At 36.8% G+C, this 23,694-nt stretch overlaps 1 protein-coding gene across 1 annotated transcript in view; it reads left to right on the top strand.

The window, feature by feature from the left end:
* Positions 1-23,694, top strand: part of TMEM132A (transmembrane protein 132A) — an 85,134-nt gene that overhangs the window by 2,476 nt on the left and 58,964 nt on the right. Inside the window, exons 3-9 of the mRNA XM_053692287.1 lie at positions 440-646; positions 10,276-10,577; positions 10,716-10,859; positions 12,374-12,560; positions 13,696-13,839; positions 16,400-16,581; positions 19,470-19,764. Coding sequence (XP_053548262.1) covers positions 440-646; positions 10,276-10,577; positions 10,716-10,859; positions 12,374-12,560; positions 13,696-13,839; positions 16,400-16,581; positions 19,470-19,764 — 1,461 coding nt within the window. The remainder of the gene's footprint in view (positions 1-439; positions 647-10,275; positions 10,578-10,715; positions 10,860-12,373; positions 12,561-13,695; positions 13,840-16,399; positions 16,582-19,469; positions 19,765-23,694) is intronic.

Here is a 23,694-nt window from a genome sequence, read left to right as displayed (position 1 = left end):
CTGGGTAGCTCTTTCTGATTGGTAGCTACATTTAGACACCAATCAGCAAGCACTACTCAGGTGCTGAACCAAAAAATGAGCCAGCTTGTTTTTTCAAATAAAGATACCAAGAGAACGAAGAAAAAATTGCTAATTGGAGTAAATTAAAAAGTTGCTTAAAATTGCATGCTCTATCAGAATCATGAAAGTTTTTTTTATTTTGACTATAATATACCTTTATTATGCAACATTCTCTCTTTTACTTCCATGACATAATGTTCATTGTTCACTGTAGTTCTTCAATCCTCCCCTGTCTTGTCTTTATTTATTTACCCCCTGTATAGTGGTGCAGAATATAAATATAATATATTCCCCCCCTTATTTCCTATCAGTTGAATATCTCCCCCACAATGAATGAATAAAGTGGATATGTAATATTCTTTGTTTTTTTTTTATGTAGAATGTTCCATGGAAGGTTCTGGGAGCCAAAGTAAAGGGGGTACAAGGAGAGGTGGTTGGAGGTGAAGTATCTCCATCTGATCCTGTAGCTCGAATACTGTTTCACCGGTCAGGGGCAGATGGGGCAGCTCGCGGATCCAAAACGCCATGTGTGAATGTGCAAGGTACACATGGAGAATTTGCAGTGCAAGGTTCCTGCAGGATACAGGTGAGTGAGTTGTCAGAAATTTGTTAATTATATTGACCCATGGAAGAAAAATGAATAATACTACAAATATGGATATCTGTATTTTGTCGTAAAAATTGCCCCTTTATCTAAGTACTTTTGACAGACTTGCATTTTAGCCAATCGCTGATGACTCATAAATAGCTTCACGGGAGTGAGCACAATGTTATCTATATGGCACACATGAACTAGCACTGTCTAACTGTAAAAAACTGTCAAAATATACTGAGATAAGAGGCAGCCTTCAAAGGCTTAGAAATCAGTTTATGAGCCCACCTTGGTTTAGCTTTCAACAAAGAATAACAAGTGAACAAAGCAAATTTGATGATAAAAGTAAATTGGAAAGTTATTTTAAATGACAAGATCTATCTGAACCATGAACGTTTTTAAGAGATTGCAGCTACATAGTAAATGTAAAATGTCTGATTTTTAACTAAACATGCAGAATTTTTTTTGTTTGTTTTTGTTTTCTTTTGTGCATATGCTACTGGGGACTGCTTTAAAGAGGGTGCATTTTTTTCCTGATTAAGTTAGTTTATTTTGTGGGTATTTTTTCTATGTTGGTATCCTTGACAAAGGAACTTATACTTTGTCCTTAGAAGTGACTGGTTACATGATTGATGAAGCCATTGGTTATAATATAACACCTTGATATTGTTATATAAAATGTTTAGTTCTGCATAATGAAACAATTTTTGCAATATATTTTCAATATTTATTGTGTCCCTTTTTCATGTAATTTAGCTCTGAAATTGTGTAGTTTCTAATTTGCAGAACTTGAAATGTGCCCTGCTGACTTCTCAAGGCTAACCATGCAGCATATCTTTCCTTAATTGGCTTTATTCAATAAGAACTGCAAAACAATGCTTTTTATACTACAGTTATGACAGTGGATAGCCTTGTTGTCTGTAGAGTAAAGCTCAGATTGGTCCCTCCAAATAAGGCAAAATGGTGGGTGTAGTTTGGCTCTAGATAAACAATTGTAGTAAAAAGGATGTTAATTTGTTTAACAAAAACTTTAAAGGACCACTAAACACAAACTGTAAACTATATGATTTTGAACCATATCTGAGAATAATTTTACAATGAAAACTGCAGCTTTATTTTGTCAAATGAGTATGTTTTATGTTTTCATTTCACACAGAACATAAAAATCCTTGCTAACCAATCATAAACTAATATTCAGATATAGCATGAACTCTGTTTGCACACGTGCAGTTGAAAGAGACTGGGGAAGCCTGCCCTTATCTCTTAGTTGGTTTAGTACCGATTCAACATTATTACTATTGAAAAGAATGATTCTCCTATTATGATTGTTGATGCTAAACTGATAATCCACCTTTTTACAAACATGTGACTGCTGAGAATTTTAGGGGGGAGGGTAAAGTAAACAAAAGCTTACATAAATTGCCTAAACGTATTAACCCAAACCTCCCTAAGAGAAAGTGAAACATGCACAACAAAAGGCTGCAAAATAAATAGTAAATGTGTATTGCAATAATGAAACATTTTATGCATTGTTGAAATATCAAGTTAAAGGGAATACTAAACCCAAATATTTTCTTTCATGACTCACATAGAGCATACAATTTTAAGCAACATTCTAATTTACTCCAATTACCAATTTTACTTTGTACTCTTGGTATCTTTATTTGAAAAGCAGAAATGTAAACTTTGGTGCCGGCCCATTTTTGGTTCAGTACCTGGGTAGCTCCTACTGATTAGTGGTGGGTAAATGTAGTCACCAATCAGCAAGCACTACCCAGGGTGCTGAAACAAAATGGGCTGGCTCTAAAGCTTACATTTCTGCTTTTCAAATAAAGATACCAAAGTAACGAAGAAAAATTGATAATAGGAGTAAATTAGAAAGTTGCTTAAAATTGCATGCTCTGTCTGAATCATGAAAGGAAAAAAAATGGGTTTAGTATCCCTTTACGACTTGGCTGGTGTTTTCTTCTATAGCAAAGTAACAAAAATGTCTTGAAAGGTATTTACTGTTCCTTTCACACTCAACTCGCATCTGTGATGAAGGGAGGTGACAAATCTTTATGAATTTCGCAATCTTTGAATTTCAAAATTGTGGCATTTTTTTCAGTGAGAAATTAGTTTTGTAAATGGGTTTTTATTTACTCTAAGACATTGTTATGCATTTTTTTTTATTGTCTGCTCTAGCAGACCAGGTGTTGACCATTTGTTGGTTAAAATTGCCTTTAAAACATTCAACAATGTTAATTTTTTGTAATTAATAATTTGACCATTTAAAGGATAGGAAAGTAAATTAGCTTGATTCAGATAGAGCATGTGATTTTAAGACTCTTTTAAATTCACTTCTATTTTCACATTTACTTTGTTATTTTGGTATCTATCCTTTGTTGAAAAAAAAAAAGGTGTACATATCTTACACTACTGGGAGCTACCTGGACACACATTTGTTTCTTTTTTTTTTTGCTCACTAGATGTGTTCAGCTAGCTCCCACTAGTGTATTGCTGCCTTGGAGCTAACTTTAAAAGGACATTAAATACTAGTTACATTTCATTCACCTCCCTCTAATTATGGGTGCCGCCATATTGAAACCTAGGTTACAATGCTGGTATCTGAAGAAGAGTTGCTGCACACATGCAAACCCATCAGTAATGTTTTCAACATGGCAGCACACATGTCTTGAGGGAGGCGGGGGAATATCCTCAATGCTAAACTTATAAAATGTACTTATTGTCCCTTTAACTATGTGTTTAATCCCTTTGCAGGGATATACAAGCAATAGTGCAATAATTAAATGCTCTACGTTTACTCTAACATAACATTCAATGTGAGGTGTTGCAGCTGTCTTTGGCACCTACTGTAAGGGGTATAAACCTTTCAGTTCTGAGATATTTTACACTCCTGTGCTGAAGCCATTTTTAGAATTTTAACACTAATTCCAGCACTTTTTCTGTGAGTTACCCACACAAATATATATTTATTTTCACACTATCATATACTTCCAGAAATTGCCTCTTTATTGATATACACTTATGGAAAAAAATCCACAAGACAGGATGTTTAAAAAAAAATAATAATAATAATAATGTTCTGTAAAATATATGGTAAAAAAAAAAAAACATGCAAGCAGTTATTTTATATAAATAAAATATTTTATATTTATTTTCTGCTTTCCCAAAATATACAATTCTGTAACAGTGTTTTTAAAGACTAATTTAGTCATTTAAAATAAGAACAAAAGTTGAAATGAAACCTACAACCATATGCATATTACATGAATTATGTGTGTATGTCTGTCTATATAAAAAGAATAAAATAAATGGCACTTATCCACTTTTATGTTTTTTTTTTGGGGGGGTGATATGTTCAAATGTGTAGAAAGCATTTATGAGCAATCACACCAACAAAATAATGAAATGTCTCTGGCTGGTGAAGCACACAAGGTCTTATGATATGTTTTGGTAAAGGAGAATAGGGCAACTTTGGGGTTGCCTGATCCTAAAAATCAAATCACTGCTGTGAGTTTTCCTGCATTGTTGTGAGAATCACCTGGCAGATGGATTGACTCTGAATCACTCATGTAAAGGGACAGTCAACACCAGAATTTTTGTTGTTTTAAAAGATAGATAATTCCTTTATTACCCATTCCCCAGTTTTGCATAAGCAACACTGTTATATTAATACACTTTTTACTTCTGTGACTAACTTGTATCTAAACATCTTCTGACAGCCCTCTGATCACATGACATTTTATTTATTATCTATTGACTTTAATTTTAGCCAATTAGTGCAGTGTCTGCCACAATCCACGGGCGTGCTCACAATGTTATCTATAGGGTTTACCTGAACTAGCTCTCCCCTGCTGTGAAAAGCAAATACAAAAGCATGTGATTAGAGGCGGCCTTCAAGGGCTTAGAAATTATCATATGAGCCTTCCTAGGTCTAGCTTTCAACTAAGAATACCAAAAGAACAAAGCAAAATTGGTGATAAAAGTAAATTGGAAAGTTGTTTAAAATTACATGCCCTATTCGAAACATAAAAGTTTTTTTGGACTTGACTGTCCCTTTAATATACTTTTTACTTCTGTGACTAACTTGTATCTAAGCATCTTCTGACCGCCCCTAATCACATGACTTTTAGTTGTTATCTATTGACTTGCATTTTAGCCAATTAGTGCAGTGTCTGCCACAACCCACGGGCGTCATCACAATGCTATCTATATGGCCTACATGAGCTTGCTCTCCCCTGCTGTGAAAAGTAAATAAAATAGAGGCGGCCTTAAAGGGCTTAGAAATTATCATATGCACCTTCCTAGGTTTGCTTTCAACTAGAATACCAAGAGAACAAAGCAAAATTGTTGATAAAAGTAAATTGGAAAGTTGTTTAAAATGACATGCCCTATTTGAAAAATGAAAGTTTTTTTTTTTTTGGACTTGACTGTCCCTTTAAAAGGGGAAGATTACCTGTTTTAAATAACTTTGATGCCGTTGGTTATGTTGTTGCTCCATGGTTTTGTTCCATGTGGTTATGGATTTATCAGGTCATTGAAATATGCATCATGGTTACCTGATATTAAAGGGACATGAAACCCAAAATGTTTCCTTCATGATTCAGATAGAGAATACAATTTTAAACAACTTTCCAATTTACTTCTATTATTTAATTTGCTTAATTCTCTTGTTATTCTTTGCTAAAAGGTTTATCTTTGAAAGCTCAGGAGCAGCAGAGAATCTAGGTTCTAGCTTCTGATTTTGTCGCTGCATATATATATACCGATTGTCATTGGCTCACCCATATGTTCATTTAGAAACCTGTAGTGCATTGCTGCTCCTTCAGCAAATGATGCCAAGAGTATAAAACAAATTAAATAATCAAAGTAAATTAGAAAGTTGTTTAAAATTGTATTCTCTATCTGAATCATGAAAGAAAAGTTTGGGGTTTCATGTCCTTTTAAGCTGGGTATATGGATTCTCAATTGATGGATTTGACTCTTTCAATAGAGGGGTCACTGCTGCTTATGTGGGATGCTAGAATCTCTTTTTAGACTACAGAACATCATAAAAATCCTCTAATAGAAAAGTAATTGGTATTTAAATAGCAAAAACCTACTAGCTAAGAAGCATGAGACCATCATTTGAAAGAGGAGCATACCCCTTTCATTTGAGAATGTCTAGGTGCATTTTTTTTTTTTAGGTAGGATATAAACTCATTTGTAACTACAAGCTCCAATGGCATGTACATAATAATTGAAAGGGCCACTCATAATAAAAAGCAAACTTTCCCTTTTCCAAAATATTCTCCTGCCCCTATGTTTGGTTCATAGGGAAGTAGGTAAGACTAACTTCCCACTTCAAAAGAGGTGCTTCCCCATGATAAAGTAAGAGTCACTTGTCCCTATAGGTGATGAGAAGCTTTTGTTAGAGCCCTCACTAAGCTCTTTTTTGTTTGTTTTGCAGACAATTGCCAGTTTTTGGTAAATGTGTATCTTAGAGGGACATGCATTCCCTCTTTTAAATAGAGGCTCCTGTATTTCAAATATTGGTCACATGCCTCTCTAAGTGCTGTGTAGCTGAGACCCCGATTCTATGAAGGCCTGTTAAATATCGACTTTACTATTTTTAAAGTGATACTGAACCCAAACCACATTCCTCAAGTACCCCTAACAGGCCAGGTTTTCATGATATCTGGACCAGAGCACAGGTGAAATAATCAGCTGATCAGTAACCATGGTTGGTTACTAACCTGCTCTTACCCATCAGCTAATTATTTAACCTGTTCTCTAGTTCAGATATCATGATGCTTGATGTACTTGATGACTGTGGTTGAGAAACACTTCTCTCTAGATAACAGGAACTCCGCAACAAAGGCCTGAATGCTTGGTTGTGACAAACTGATAATATGACTCCCAATTTGAATAGAACACTAAGCAAAAAATATTGACACCATAAAGCTTTGATTGAGGAGCTGCCACTCACAATTGAACCTTGGCAGATAGGCTGACACTCACAAGGCTTGACAGATGAGCTGACACTGTAACTTGACAGATGAGATGACATTCGTGATTTAAAGTTTTTTGCAAAAGTGTCACTAAGGAGCTTGATAAATGAGCTGACACTCTTGATCTTGGCAGATAAGCTTGCATTCACTATGGAGCAGGATGAGAGAAACAACCTTAAAGGGACACTCAGGTTTTATAAAATTTTAATGATTCAGATACAGCATGTAATTTTAAACAACTTTCCAATTTACTTCCATTAAAAAAAATGTGCAGTCTTTTATATTTACACTTTTTTTGAGTCACCAGCTCCTACTGAGCATGTGCAAGAATTCACAGACTATACGTATATGCATTTGTGATTGGCTGATTGCTATCACATGGTACAGGGGGAGTGGAAATATACATAACTTTAAAATGTGTTAGAAAAGAATCTACTACTCATTGGAAATTCAGAGTAAATTCTATTGTATTGTCTTGTTATCTTGCATTTGTTGATTATGCAAATCTGCTGTGTTTACTGGTCCTTTAAAGGGCAGTATACACTAATTTTCATTTAACTGCATGTAATAGACACTACTATAAAGAATAATATGCACAGACACTGATATAAAAAGCCAGTGTAAAACCTTTTAAAAACTTACTTAGAAGCTCACAATTTAACACTGTTATTGAGATAACACTGTTAATGAGAGAAAGAGAAACAGCCATGGCAAACAGGATGGTAAAAATCAAAGGAACTTGTGGCTGTCAGAACAGCCAGGTTAAAAAAAAAAATTTGTGCTTGTTCCATGTATAGTGCGAACAGTGTCACAAATCTACTTGAGCACTCTGCCCAGAACTATAGGCTCCAACAGCTTAAAAAAGGTGCATAAAGTTCATTCTTGTATACAAATGATTCATGCTAAATACATACCATTATGTTGATACCTTTGCAAGGTTAAAGGGACAGTGTACTCTATTATTTTTTCCCATTTAATGTGTTCTCAATTATCCATTTTTCCTACAGTTTATTAAACTGTTTAAAAAAAAAACTCCTTCACTTTTATTTTCTCATTTGAAATAGTAGATTTTGCCTGTTGTATCCCCACATTTGCTGAACATTTCTGTACTTTAGTACAGGTTAAAAAACATGTATACAAGAAGGTTTAGATACAATAATGCTCCCAGTGGGGGTCTGTGACAGAGAGGCACTAAAATGTTAATTTTTCCATTGTTCTCTATCAAGTTTTGGCCTTCAAAGTGAATGTAAACTTTCATGAATTAGTGCCCGGTTTTTAAAAATACTATTAAAAACAGGGGCACTTTCATTCATGAAAGTTTACATTGCAGCGTATTTTTTACAAATACTTACATTTCTCTTCAGCAAAGCCAGATCGGCTATCCCCCGCCCGCAGCTCCTCTGTTCTTACGTCACCAATGACGAAACCGGCTTCCCCCCCAGAGCGTCCATCTCGTGAGGCCACGCCATGATTGGAGAAAGGCGGTTTCGTCATTGCTGTGTAAGTACAGCATGAGAAGCGGGCGGGGGATTGCCGATCTGGCTTTGCTGAATAAAAAGGTAAGTATTTAAAAAAACAAACAAAAAAAAACGCTGCAATGTAAACTTTCATGAATGAAAGTGCCCCTGTTTTTAATAGTATTTTTTAAAACTAGGCACTAATTCATGAAAGTTTATATTTAGACAGCAATAAATAAGAGAAGTAGGGCTTTGTGGAAATAATTACACTGATAAGATAATGGTGTATTCTCTCACATTAAGATCAGCTCATTGTATTTGGTTGTGGTTTTAATTAGCACAAACGGCTATTTCATATACAAAATATACCTAAAGGAACAATTTCTAATACATTTTAAACTCAGCAGCTAGTATTTTTACATTTTAATGTCCCTTCAACAGCATGAAAGTGATAACTTGTGTGATAAGCAGTTTAAAACCGCTACAAACTTTATTGCTTCTTCACAATAAAACATTTTTTTTTTACTTGTATCGTGTCATTCTTAGATCATGATTTTATTAAAACTCACAAGCATAAGCTGTTATTATTAGCATTCATTTTAAGGGGCGATACAAGCTCTGCAAAACGTGTATCTGCATGTGTTTTTTTTACTGTGAACAGCTTCTTCCACAAACCTCAAAAGTCATAATATTTTCAGTTTTTTAAACTAAGGGCAAGATTTATAAATCTGTGAACGGACAGGATTCACATGTTTTGAAGCTGTCCGCATTCAATTGCAAATTGGGGAGCGCATTTGTTCCCCCCCCAACCTCGCTCAACCAATCCAAGGTGATTTTCATCTTCCAACTTCAAATTGGCGAAAAAGGGTTTTAACCACTGCTTCATAAATATCAGTAGCTGGCTTAAATGAGCAAGTCTGCCAACTATGGGGCATTCACCTTGAGATAAATATTGCCATAAGTCCAAAGTTCCATTAAATAATTAGTCCACATCCTCCAAGGACAGCTTGATATGTCAATATGTGCAAGAAGATGCATATTAATCCCTTTCTTGCCCAAAAAGGCAATGGAGTTACTAATTGTGTGCACCAGAATTTTGACCTATTTTCAAAAGATGTTTTATTTATTTTTTATTTAAATTAAATGAGTCAGGGAACAAACTTTATCAAATTAATTATGTTGATGTAAATCTGCATCTATCTATCTATCTATCTATCTATCTATCTATCTATCTATCTATCTATCTATCTAATATGTGTAATCAGTGTTCTTCACAGAACATTTCGCCAGTCAGGTGGCATAATGAAGTAGCCAGTTTAATACTTTCTAACATTCTAACATTTTATGTATATTATGTTCTACTCTCTAGTTCTAGTATCTTTTATATGTTATAAACGGCAAAAAGCAGTGCTGGATGTGGAATTGGAACAAAATAAAAAGCACTGGGGTTATATAATAAACAAGCCTTGTATACACTAACACTATGTCAATTAATACCTGCAAAACATTTGAAATGGGGTCTTGTTTAATTATCTAGCTTTGTACCATTATTTTCTAGAAGCAATGAAACGAAATGGAGTGAGCTTTCACAATAAACCAGCACTTAGGTGGTTTTCTGTTTCCTTTAAAGGGACAGTCAACTCCAAAAAAATGTTATTGTTTAAAAACATAGATAATCCCTTTATTACCCATTCCCTAGTTTTGCACAGCCAACATGGTTATATTAATATACTTTTTACCTCTGTGATTACCTTGTATCTAAGCTTCCCCTGATCACATGGCTATTTATTATCTATTGACTTGCATTTTAGCCAATTAGTGCTGTGTTGTGCTTTCTCCACAGGCGTGAGCGCATAATGTTATCTATATGGCTCACATGAACTAGGAATTTCCTGTTGTGAAAAGCAAATAAAAAAGCATTTAATAAGAGGCTGTCTGTAGTGGCTTAGAAACAGGCAGAAATTTTAGCGTTTTAAAGGATATAACGTATATAAATAGAACAATGTTGGTTGTGCAAAGCTAGGGAATGGGTAGTAAAGGCGTTATCTATCTTTTTTTAAGCAAAAACTATTTTGGTGTTGACTGTCCCTTTAAGCATCTTTCTCTCTAACTTCTTTCACATCTTTCTTGTTTTATGAATTGGTTGTGTACTCCCTTTTCTTTCTCTTCACAGCTTCCTCTGGATGTTTGTGTAGTTGAGCTTCTATTCTCCCCCTCCTGGTTCTCTCTCCCCTCCCTCCCCTTGAACGTGACCCTGCATTACTCCTTGTCAGAAGACTGCGAGGGAGTGGAGGAGGGCACTGAGATTGCAGGTGTGGCACGCGTAGTGAGCGTAGGGACCCAAAAGACACAGCGGCTTAGTGTGGGTGACTCTCTGACTGTAACTCTGCCTGACAAAACACTTCTCCCTGGGGAGGTGTTTACAGCTTCCATCAGCTTGAGACCCAACTGGACACAACCAAGCTTCAATTTGCGGTGAGACTATAGAGGGTACACAATTCTCCTATCACAAGAGGATAAATATGATATCACATAGTGGGTGATTGGGCACATGCTGGATATGTTGTTACCATAACATGTTGAAGGTTAATATTTGATCTTGATGTGTTATAGGGTGCGTTGTCGTTCAGGGCTTGAACTTCTCTTTGCTCGTTCTGCTGCCCCTAACACTTGGGCTGTGAAAACTGAGACCCAACGGGGTACTAAACACCATACTGTAATTGGTCACGTGACCCACCGTGGAGCCTCTGAACGCAGGTAAGTTGGTCAACTTTAACAGAGTAACAATGTCACTATCTACTAAATATTATTTATTATATACTATTATATACCAGTCAGAGGTCTTGTATGCAGCATAGTGCAAATATTGCAACCAAGAACATTTTGTATATTTAAATCCATTAACCAAAAAAACTAGTGATATTGTTTTACTTGGCAGCAGAACAAAATGTGTCTTTTCCTAAACAAATATAGAAGAAAATGATATTGCAAAAGCATTCCTAGACTTTGGGGAAAAAAGAAATCCAAAAAGGATTTGATGTTTATGGAAAATTCAATGTAGACTTAATTCCATCTTTTGTTGAAGAGTAAACCTAGATAAAGTGATAGGAATTTAGGAGCATAAACATTGTTGCAAACTCTGCTGCCAGATGGGTGATAACACAGGCACTTTCCTGAGCTCACTTAGAATTGCTCTTAAACAAACGATACTAAGATAACTAAGCAAAATAATATAAGTAAATGGGAAACCTTTTTAAAATGTCATTACCTATCAAATCCATTTAAGATTACAGGGACATAAAACAGGTTGAGATCTGTGCATATCCTAAAAGGGCTAATTAATTAAAAATAGTTTGCATTAAAAAATTGTTTAAAAATTTATGGCAAGTATTTTAAAATAATTTTCAAAAATAAGCAAAATGAATTACATAGCTAAGCTGCCTGGAGCAGCAAACTCCACCCACCTTATCAGTGTTTAGACACAGGCATTGTATTTCAACTGAGTTCACAGCTTCTAGCAGATAATCCCTATGCACTTTTGCATTCTACCAAAATAACAATAGATATAGATACATCCATAGAAGGAAATGTGTGGGGGACCTAGAGCTTTACAATTCAGAAACTAAAAAAGAAAGGGTTAATGGTGAGGCACTGCAGCATAAATTTGCTGGTAAAGTAATTAAAGAACATATATTTTGTCTCTATCCCAACTTGTTTTATGTCCCTTTAATTTTACATGACTGTCCCTTTAAAGTGAAGGTCAATTTTGACTAATTAGTGCTCGTTTTTTTAATAATCCTATTAAAAATAAGGGCACTTTAATTAAACAAAATTGATATTTCAAGCGTTTTCTTCAAAAACGTACCTTTTTAATCTGGAGAGTCACTGCAGCGCTTCCTCTGCCTGTCGCAAGCCCTCTTCGCGGGTCCAAAATGACGAATCCGGCTTCATCCAATCATGGCATTCCCTCAGGCCATGATCCCCACGGTGGGAACGCCATGATTGGAGGAAGCCGGATTAGTCGGGGTAATCAATGGTGCAGCTTTCAGGATTAAAAGGTAAGTTTTTGAAGAATATGCTTGAAATTCAATTTTGATGAATTAAAGTGCCCTTGTTTTTATTAGGATTATTAAAAACCGGGCACTATAATTCTTCAAAATTGACCTTCACTTTAAGGTTTTGTTCTATGTGTTCTCTATATCCTTTTATTGAAGTCTTTCCTCATCTACCTCATCAGCCACTCCATGCCACTCTCTCTTCTCCTTCTACAGGCCCCCACCAGTAGTTGCTCTTTTAGATTTTCTTGTGGGTAACGTTTCCATTGGCTCCGCTGTCTCTCGAAGAATCTCTTTCCAGCTTGACATTCCGGGAACAAGTGCAGCCGCCTCGGGGGTGCGAGGGAGTGCTGAGGTTCTGGTGTCTGACCGAGATCTCAGAGCCATTGTTCCTCTTGTCAAGGTACATGCAGAAAAACAAGTACAGTGATATCTATGTGTTAGACTATGGAAAAAAGTAATTTCAACGTAGAAATTTTTTGAATATAATAATGCTTAATACTTATTAAATCAATGAGATACTCAGTGTTCTCCACAAAAAATGTTGCCAGCTGCATGGTGATGTGAAATAGCCGGGCGGAGGCAGTGTAATGCTTTGCAATATTATAAAATTTTCTGTTATTTATAAATGCTACTTGAGCTATCCAAAGCACAAATCAATTACATAATTTAGCATCAACCCAGAAAAAAAATTAGATCAATTTGGCTTAATATTGTCTTAAATTTTAGCCGTGTGGTCAGTAAAGTCAGCCTGGTGGTGTGCCCATGAAATATGTCCTAGTTAGAACACTGGGTACTAGAATATATCTTGTCTAATATTCACAAGCCAAATACGGCTTCCTTTTGAGTTGCTGTATGGCGTTATCAGGCTTATTCTGTGAATACAAGGTATGTAAATTATGAAACAATTAGGGCTCGATTTATCAAGCCCTTCTCTCTCCTTTGACTGCTGGTTCGCACAAGCAAGTCTGCTGCTTCCCTGCCTTGTTATTGACCTTTTAGGTGCAGAATTTCAATCTCCCTGATGTCGCCCAACCAGGGAAATTGACTTTGCCTGCCTGCGCGTGATTGGCTGTTCGCGGGCAGGGGGCGTGGTTGCATGCAAGGACTCACAGGAGCACTTGTGTGCAATGGAGGAGAAGTCTAGGGGACGGGCGAATATGTATGCCCCTGTCTGTCACAGGATTATAAATATGGCCCTTAGTGGCCTGATTTGTAAACCCCCTTCAGTTATATAATGTTTTAGATATCTCTCTACCTAGCTGTAAAGAACAAGTGTACAGGGATAAAAGAGAACAAATTAGAAAAATACATTTTTCCAAAAAATATATAAAATTTAAACATTGAATTTTTTTTTCTTGCTAATTATGTTTAGAAATGCCATTCTACTTTTCAAATGATTGTTAATTGCAGAAACCTATGAATTTCACTTGCTGCGTTTTTTGCCTCTTTACATTTCTGTGATTAAATCTAATCATATGTTAAACACCAGTCACACTGCATAACCCATCATAAACCTGTTTCTATTTGTTTTGCAGTCTCATGAAATTTTAAACACGGCTCCCCTCACAGGAATTTCTCAAAAGATCCCTGTCAGAGTGCTGGCTTTAGAGGCGGGGGGATCTGTTCTGGATGTCACCAAGCAAGCAGGCTGTGAGACTCCCAATGCACAAATTGTACAGGTCAGTGGCATAGTTAGATTTTGTGCTGCACTGGTCACACGCAAGTCTCTTGAGTCCTCACCCCCTGTTGATACTATTTTTGTCTCACACATTTCTGTTAGGAACAGAGAGCAGTGATTAACCCCTTCGATCAGCCACAAATAACTCAATGTGTGACCCCTTCTCTTAGCCGCATATAAAGCAGTTATTAACCTCTTATGCCATGGATTAACCCACTACCCATAGAGAAGTAAACCTCCACTGTCTATCACATAAAACGTTCTGATTTAACCTTCTTTGTCAGTCACAAATAGGACAGTGAATAACTCCTTTTCAGCTACATATAGAAAATGGATTAACCCTTTATACTTGTGACATGTAAATGAGTAGTTATCTCCTCCCCTTTCTTCCCTGCTCCATGCAAAATCTAATAATCTACTCTGGTGGTTCTCAGATTAGCACTTTGGGTCTGAATAGAGATTGCTTGGTTCTTCTATGGATATTCCTAGTTAATTTTTTTCACTGAGGTCTAGAGGAAGGTGCCAATAAATGACAGTAGAGAGCCACGTGTCCTCCAATTTAAAGGGACATCAAATCTACATTTTTTTTTTTCTTCATGATTTAGATAGAGCATACAATTTTAATCCACTTTCCAATTGACTTCTGTTATCTTATTTGCTAAGTTTTCTTGGTATCCTTTTGTTGAAAAAGCATTCCTAGGTAGGCTCAGGAGATGGGAGCTAGTTGTTGATTGGTGGCTGAACATATATTATCTTGTCATTGGCTTACCAGTAGTGCATTGCTGCTCCTTCAACACAGGATACTAAAAGAGAATTAAGGAAAATTGAAAATTGAAGTAAGTTGTAAAGTTGTTTAAAAATATATGTTCTATCTGAATCATGAAAGAAAAAATGGGTTTCATATCTGCTTAAAGGGACACTAAACGCAAATGTTTTCTTTCATGATTCAGATAGAGCATGGAATTTTATGCAACTTTCTAATTTACTCCTATTATCATTTTTTCTTCTTTCTCTTGCTATCTTTTTTTAAAAAGCAGGAATGTGATGCATAGGAGCTGGCCCATTTTTAGTTGAGAACCTGGGTTATTTTGCTTGCTTATTGGTGGGTAAATGTCAGCCTCCAATAAGCAAGCGCTATCCATGGTGCTGAACCTAAAATGGGCTGGCTGCTAAGATTTACATTCATGATTTTTAAATAAAGATACCAAGAGAATGAAGAAAATGTGATAATAGGAGTAAATTAGAAAGTTGCTTAAAATTGCTGCTCTATATGAATCACGAAAGAAAAAAAATTGGGTTTGGTGTCCCTTTTAACCTAGGAAAAGTAATCGACTCTCTGAACCTTACAATGAATATATAAATAAATGCAACATTTGAAGGACTGAGCTGTGGCAAACTGGAATGATTTTGAGTTTCTAATCAAATGTTTTAGCGTGCCATTCTAGTCAAGTGGCTAGTTGCTTCTACCTAAAGACAGTCCAGCTAAGGTAATGTTATGCATGTGCCTAAGCTTATGTTTTTTCCTTGTCATCCTTTCAGTCACAGGTTAAAGGGAGAATGTAACTCAATTTTCATATAACTGCATGTAATAGACACTACAATAAAGAAGAATATGCCCAGATACTGATATAAAAATCCAGTATAAAACCTTTTAAAAATTTACTTAGAAGCTTCCAGTTTAGCACTGTTGATGAGGTTAGGCTGGGACACCCAGTGAAAGGGGCTGGGAAAGCAGGAAGAGCTGGCACCCCCCTCTCCTGCATATGAAAAGACAATGAGCTCCATGTACTAAATGGCGGGCGGACAGCTTCTCAACTCGCGAAGCTGTCCGCCCGCCTTCGCTACACACGGGCAGCAGATCTGTTGATCCGCTTGCCCGTATATATCATTACACACTCATCGGAGTATGTAATGCCCGCCCCTTCAATCGCGCGACCAATAACGCGACTGAAGGGGCTGTCAATCACTGAGAGCGAGCATGCTCTCTGTGATTTTGCCTCGCCACCTATGAGGTGGCGTAGGGTGTAGGAAGCAGCGATCTAATGACCGCTGCTTCTTACATTGCGGGAAGAAGGGTCGCATATGCGAACCTGCCCCGCAAAGGCTCCAGAGCAGCTTTAGCTGCTTCGTACATGGAGCCCAATTAACACAAAGAGGAGCAAGCAGGAATCTGTAAACGTAAGTCTACATCTAATACTTTGGGGCTTGGTTAGGACTCTTAAAATCAGCACAATGTTATTAAAAAAAAATGAGCAAAACTATAAATTGTTACAAAAACACTCCTATATGGGCTGTATAAATGTATCATCTACAAAACATTTATGCAAAGAAAAATCTAGTGTACAATGTCCCTTTAACATTATTTTTTTTCTTCTTGTCTTTCTCATTTCTCCTGTCTATTTTACTTATTATTTAAGCCTCTCTTGTCTGTCTTTTCTATGTTTTCCCTTTTCTACGTCCTTTTATTTTCAAGTTGACCTGTTTTATTAAAGACTCATTTTAATTTCCCTTTTCCCAGTTTCTTCTCCTTCAAGTTTTTTTAATAGGTGTTTTTATTTAAGGTTTCAGATGGCTGTGACTTCCTGTTTGTGGGTGGGAAGGAGACTCAGGGAGCCTTGGGTGTAAAGGTGGAGTTCTGGTTGGAGCGGCTCCGTTCCTCTCTTTCGCTCTCTCTCTGGGTCCCTCTGCTTCCTCTGAGAGTCGAGGTGTCTGACACGAACCTGCAGCGAATGCAGGGGACCGGGTGAGTTCTAGATATACAAAAGTCAAAATTAAAGGATCATTCAATTCTGTAGGATTGTACAATTAACCGTAACCAGTGCATAATAAAAAAAAAACACAATACAATAATAACCCCCTACTCTGATCTTCATATAAGCAGTAAATAAAATTCTGACAAATTGACCTCTCCCCCCCCATTGGCAGGCCCTCTATATCATGTGACAGCCATCAGCCAATCACAGATTAGTATACTTATACACTTGTGCACATGCTCAGTAGGAGCTAGTGCCTCAGAAAGTGTGCATATAAAATAATAAGGGAATTTAACTCCCACTGAGCATGCCCAAAACTACCCAGTGTATAAGACTATGCATTTTTTGATTGGCTGATAGCTGTCACATGGTACAAGGGGAGGGAAAATTGTGCTAACTTTGAAATTTGCCAGAAAATATTGTACTGCTCACTTCAATTTCAAAGAAAGTGCTATTGCATTGTCTTTTTATTGTGCATTTGTCAATTCTACTGTATTTAGTAGTCATGTAATGCTGATGTTATGATCTTTGTGCATTGTTTTCCAGGGTAGATAGTAAAAACCATTAACTTTACAACTGATCAATTCCAGTGGTGTATTTAGTTTTTTTTGCTGCTGTAGGCATTAGGCAACCTTTGACCCTGAAATCCCACCCCTCAAACAATATCAAATATATTTACCTTATATATTTCTCATAACCCGAAATACAGGAATACATGAAAGGGTCCTGCAGCCCAACTACACAACCAGGAATCATTAATTTGTAATAAAGTTAATTAAATATTTGGGAGCATAGGTATAGGAAGGCCTCATGCCATAGAAGTTCCTGCTGCTGCCCTTCCCTGCACCCAACCTGCTGCCTTTGATACTGACCTCATTTGTTTGAAAGGACAATAAACGCATTGCTATTTTTAAATAAAATCTTTAGTTATGTATTATGAAACAACTTTGCACTATACTTTCATTATTTATTTTGCCCTCTTTTTCATATAATTTAACTCTGAAAAGTGTAGATTTTCTTATTGGCAGACCTTGAAATGCAACCTGCTGACTTTTTTAAGGCTAGCAAGTAGGGATGCACCGATACCGATACTAGTATCGGTATCGGTACCAATACCAAGAATTTGCATGAGTACTTGTACTTGTGCAAATGCACCGATACTTAAACCGATACCTCCACTTCCTACCCATATGCTATCTTGTGGCGTTTTTTCAAACTACATGTTCCCATTTAATTTTAAACTGGAGTGGAGACTAAACTAAAAATTGTTCACTTCTGTTCTGACAATACAAATTGCTATTATTTGTATTATTGTAGGAGAGATCACTATACCTCGTTCAGACAAACCCCTGAAGTACTGGGCAGTTAATAAACAGATTTCTAGCTCTGGCTAAAATGACCCAAAAATATCTTTCTGCCCCATGCAGTAGTGTGGAAAGTGAAAGACTGTTCAACTTAGAGTCGAACCTCCATACAAATGTCAGATTGATGTTATATAACAGCCCTACAACCCAATTGTATCACCCCTTTAAATTTAATATTTTATTGTAATATTTTTTTATTTATAAACATGTTCAGTGAACTTTTTTATTATTTCATAATGTCTTTTGAATTACAGTCCTTTATAATTATAAAGAAGGAATCTAAAATAATTAGTCTGTATTGTGCTTGGTAAACTGTCACATGACATAAAAAAAAAGTATCGGTAATTGGTATTGGCGAGTATTTGAAAACAAGTATCGGTACTTGTACTCATTCATAAAAAAATGGTATCGGTGCAACCCTACTAGCAAGGCTATATAACTGTCCTCAATTGGCTTAAGCTTATACCAACTGCAAAACAATGCATCTTTTGCTAACATTATGACCATGACTTGCCTTGTTGCCTGAAGACTCAAGCCTGGATTGGCTCCTCTAAATATGGGAAATAGTGGGTGGAGTTTGGCTATTCTAAAACTATTGCTTTATAAAGCATGTTAAACCCTTGATGACTGGGGCAAATGTTCACAATCCGATGTGAACATTTGCAGGAATCATGAAGTCAAGTGATTGTCTATGTGATCACGTGACATGACTCTATTATTGAGATTGGATCCTGGGGTAGTGTCTACTATGCTAGACATGCTCCCCAGTCCGATTTATGCTTTTTGCTAAAGCAGGAGGCTGCAGGATGCTGAATAATATAGGACTTTCCATGCTGTCCTAATGGCATTTAGCGATTATTATTTTTTTTATTTCTTTTTTAGACTTGGCTCATATGTCGTTCTATAGCAACACAACATAAATGGTGATTACTGTTAAGTCGCTGATCTATCATTCTGTTTTTATATATGTGTGTGTGTGTGTATATGTATGTATATGTATATATATATATATATATATATATATATATATATATACACATACATACATACATACATACAATATGTATATATTATATTATCTCTTTATATAAAGGTGTCTGATGAAGCGCAGGCAATAGGGAGCACCTTACTGTCCATTACAGGCACTCTTCCAATAAACCTATGGACCTACACATTTTGGGACTCATTGTTTTGTTTTTCCTCACCACATGTTTTTTATATGCTTTATGGTCGTACTAGTGTTTAAATGCAAAAATCTGCTATAACATTTGATAATGGTCTTCAGTCATGATAATGATATACGTTATACATACAGTATATTTTTATTGATCTACAAAGTAATTCTGAAATCTGTATTTGTCAGCTAAGAAATTGCATATGTTTTGAAGTGTCCTTTTTTTTTCTCTCCATAATTTTTCCCTAATTAAAGGGACAGTAAAGTCAAAATTAAACTTTTATGAGTCAAGTACGTTAAAGCTGCTTAGATAAATCCAATTATTCTCTCTCATTCTCAGGACAGCAGGGGCTTCTCAGGAGGAGGATGGTGGGGAGCGCAGAGCTGCCACTGATCGCAGAATACATACTTGTCGCTCTCAGTATCAGAGAGCACGTGTACGTTTTCTTGCCCACTTTGTTGCTCACTCATTGGATGGTAGTCGTCAGCTGACCTACCTACTGGGTTCTGAATGGCTTCTGGATGTGTCACCTCTTATAAGAAGCCAGGCCGTTATTAGAGACCCACGCATTGCTCGACTGGAAGAGGAGGGAAGAGTTCTGATTGGACAGGAGCCAGGGGTCACATCTGTGGAGGTAATTCTGTGTTTTCTTTACATATATTGAATATGTAGAAGTTAAATTTGCATTTTTACATTTAATTTCTTCATTCAGTTTCTATGCTATTTTATCTAGTTTTCTCTTCTTTTGTTTATTCCGTAAATCATGAGCATGCTTCTTATTCTCTCTTTTAATGCTCCTTGTGTGAGACCTTCTGCTATATATATTTTTTACCTTTGATTCTTTTATACCTCTAAAACATATATATCTCATATGAAGAACAAAGGCTGATATAACCGGTAATAGGACAAACCAGTTGTTATAAGTACACACCAATTTTATCTACTATACTGTCCAAAACCTCATTTCCACATCAGTACACTTTTTGAGTGATCAGTATAGAGACCACCGAATTGACTTGACGGGTCAAAAGCCCTTAAAGGGACAGTCAACCAAAAAATTATAATAAATTATTCCTATGTAGTATGTAATGCTGATTAATTCACCCTGTAGCCCATGTTTAATGCGCACATAGTTTTAGTGTAAATTCACTTAGTTGCTCTCCTCCAGCCATTTTAAAATGACCGCCAGATCTGTCCTTTACCTGACGTCATTTTAAATGAAAGCTCACTTCAAAAAAGCAGCTCTGTGTCGATCCTGCTACTGCACGTACTTCGCGCATTCGCAATTCGATTTTTTTCTGCCACATATGTCAACCGTTATTCAACTGAGCGGTATTCTTTAGTTCTCTCTCCAATTTTTTCGTCAAGTGGGTCATTTCATACACAGAACTGAAGAATACAGCTCAGTAGAATAGCAGTTGTCATATGCGGCGGAAAAAAATGATTATGCGCAAAGTATGTGCACAAGCAGGAATTACATGGAGCTGCTATTTTCATGTGAGCCTTCATTTAAGATGATGTCAGGGAAAGGAGGGGTCTGGTGGTCATTTTAAAACGGCCAGAGGAGCACTAAGTGATTTTACAATAAAACTATGGCCCCTAGTTATCAAGCTGTCAACCGCAAATACGCTGGAATTCCGCAGCATATTTGTGGCAAGGCTGATTCGCCTTAGTTATCAAGCCCTACACACCGGCAAAAGTAGAATATAGTGACGTAAGCTTCGATCCCCCGGACTCAGTCCGACATAGATCGATTCTTACGTCACTCCAGATGTTCCGAACGCAAGTTCGGCACAATCTGACTACTTTTGCTAGTTATCAAATGACTAGCAGGTACGCTCGGCACTTTTCCGGCCCAGCGTACCTGGTTTTCAATCCGCCGCCCTGGAGGCAGCGGATCCCATAGGAATCAATGGGAGTCTGACCATAGCGAAAGTTCATGTTCGCTGCTGCCCGACATCCCATTGATTCCTATGGGAAACGTCTGCACCTAACACCCTAACATGTACCCTGAGTCTAAATACCCCTAATCTGCCCCCCCTACACCGCCGCAACGAAATAAATGTATTACCCCCTAAACCACCGCTCCCGGAGCCCACCGCCACTCTAATAAACTTATTAACCCCTAAACCGGCGCTCCCGGACCCCGCCGTCGCCTACATAATACCTATTAACCCCTATCCTGCCCCCCCTATACCACCGCCACCTATAATAAATTTATTAACCCCTATCCTGCCGATCCCGTACCCCGCCGGAACATAATAAATTATTTAACCCCTAAACCGCCGCTCCCGGACCCCGCCGCAACCTATATTAAACTTATTAACCCCTAATCTGCCCCCCTACACCGTCGCCACCTATAATTAATTTATTAACCCCTATCCTGCCCCCCCTATACCGCCGCCATCTATATTAAACTAATTAACCCCTAAACCTAAGTCTAACCCTAACACCCCACTAACTTAAATATTATTTTAATAAATCTAAATAAAATTTATATTATTAACTAAATTAATCCTATTTAAAACTAAATACTTAAATATAAAATAAACCCTAATATAGCTACAATATAACTAATAATTATATTGTAGCTATTTTAGGATTTATTTTTATTTTACAGGCAAATTTCAATTTATTTTAACTAGGCACAATAGCTATTTAAATAGTTATTAACTATTTAATAGCTACCTAGCTAAAAGAAATACAAAATTACCTGTAAAATAAATCCTAACCTAAATTACAATTAAACCTAACACTACGCTATCATTAAATAAATTAAATTAATTATCTACAAATACCTACAATTAAATACAATTAAATAAACTAACTAAAGTACAAAAAATAAAAAATATTTCATGATTTTTAATCTAATTACACCTAATTTAAGCCCCCTAATAAAATAACAAAGCCCCCCAAAATAAAAAAATGCCCTACCCTATTCTAAATTACGAAAGTTAACAGCTCTATTACCTTACCAGCCCTTAAAAGGGCCTTTTGCGGGTCATGCCCCAAAGAAATCAGCTCTTTTGCCTGTAAAAAAAAAAAACACAATACCACCCCCCAACATTACAACCCAAACCCCCCTTAAATAAACCTAACACTACCCCCCTGAAGATCATCCTACCTTTAGCCGTCTTCAGCCAGCCGACCACCGATGGAACAGAAGAGGACATCCGCAGCGGTCGAAGTCTTCATCCAAGGGGCGCTGAAGAGGTCTTCCATCCGATAGAAGTCTTCATCCAGGCGGCGTCTTCAATCTTCATCCATCCGGAGCGGAGCCATCTTCAAAGCAGCCGACGCAGAGCCATCTTCATCCACCGACGCCTACTCGCAGAATGAATATTCCTTTAAGTGACGTCATCCAAGATGGCGTCCCTCGAATTCCGATTGGCTGATAGGATTCTATCAGCCAATCGGAATTAAGGTAGGAAAAATCTGATTGGCTGATCCAATCAGCCAATCAGATTCAAGTTCAATCCGATTGGCTGATCCAATCAGCCAATCAGATTGAGCTCGCATTCTATTGGCTGATCAGAACAGCCAATAGAATGCAAGCTCAATCTGATTGGCTGATTGGATCAGCCAATCAGACTTTTCCTACCTTAATTCCGATTGGCTGATAGAATCCTATCAGCCAATCGGAATTCGAGGGACGGCCATCTTGGATGACGTCACTTAAAGGAATATTCATTCGGCGAGTAGGCGTCGGTGGATGAAGATGGCTCTGCGTCGGCTACTTTGAAGATGGCTCAGCTCTGGATGGATGAAGATTGAAGACGCCGCCTGGATGAAGACTTCTATCGGATGGAAGACCTCTTCAGCGCCCCTTGATGAAGACTTCGACCACTGCGGATGTCCTCTTCTGTTCCATCGGTGGTCGGCTGGCTGAAGACGGCTAAAGGTAGGATGATCTTCAGGGGGGTAGTGTTAGGTTTATTTAAGGGGGGTTTGGGTTAGAGTAGGGGTATGTGGGTGGTGGGTTGTAATGTTGGGGGGTGGTATTGTGTTTTTTTTACAGTAAAAAGAGCTGATTTCTTTGGGGCATGCCCCGCAAAAGGCCCTTTTAAGGGCTGGTAAGGTAATAAATCTGTTAACTTTCGTAATTTAGAATAGGGTAGGGCATTTTTTTTATTTTGGCGGGCTTTGTTATTTTATTAGGGGGCTTAGATTAGGTGTAATTAGATTAAAAATCTTGTAATATATTTTTTGTACTTTAGTTAGTTTATTTAATTGTAGGTATTTGTAGATAATTCATTTAATTTATTTAATGATAGTGTAGTGTTAGGTTTAATTGTAACTTAGGTTAGGATTTATTTTACAGGTCATTTTGTAGTTAATAACTATTTAATAACTATTCTACCTAGTTAAAATAAATACAAAGTTACCTGTAAAATAAATATAAATCCTAAAATAGCTACAATGTAATTATTAATTACATTGTAGCTATCTTAGGGTTTATTTTACAGGTAAGTATTTAGTTTTAAATAGGAATAATTTATTTAATGATAGTGTAGTGTTAGGTGTAATTGTAACTTAGGTTAGTTTTTATTTTACAGGTAAATTT

Source organism: Bombina bombina, chromosome 9, assembly GCF_027579735.1.
Source record: "Bombina bombina isolate aBomBom1 chromosome 9, aBomBom1.pri, whole genome shotgun sequence".
Taxonomy (NCBI): domain Eukaryota; kingdom Metazoa; phylum Chordata; class Amphibia; order Anura; family Bombinatoridae; genus Bombina; species Bombina bombina.
The sequence above is the reverse complement of the archived record's forward strand: the minus strand, read 5'-3'. Positions and strand labels throughout refer to the sequence as shown.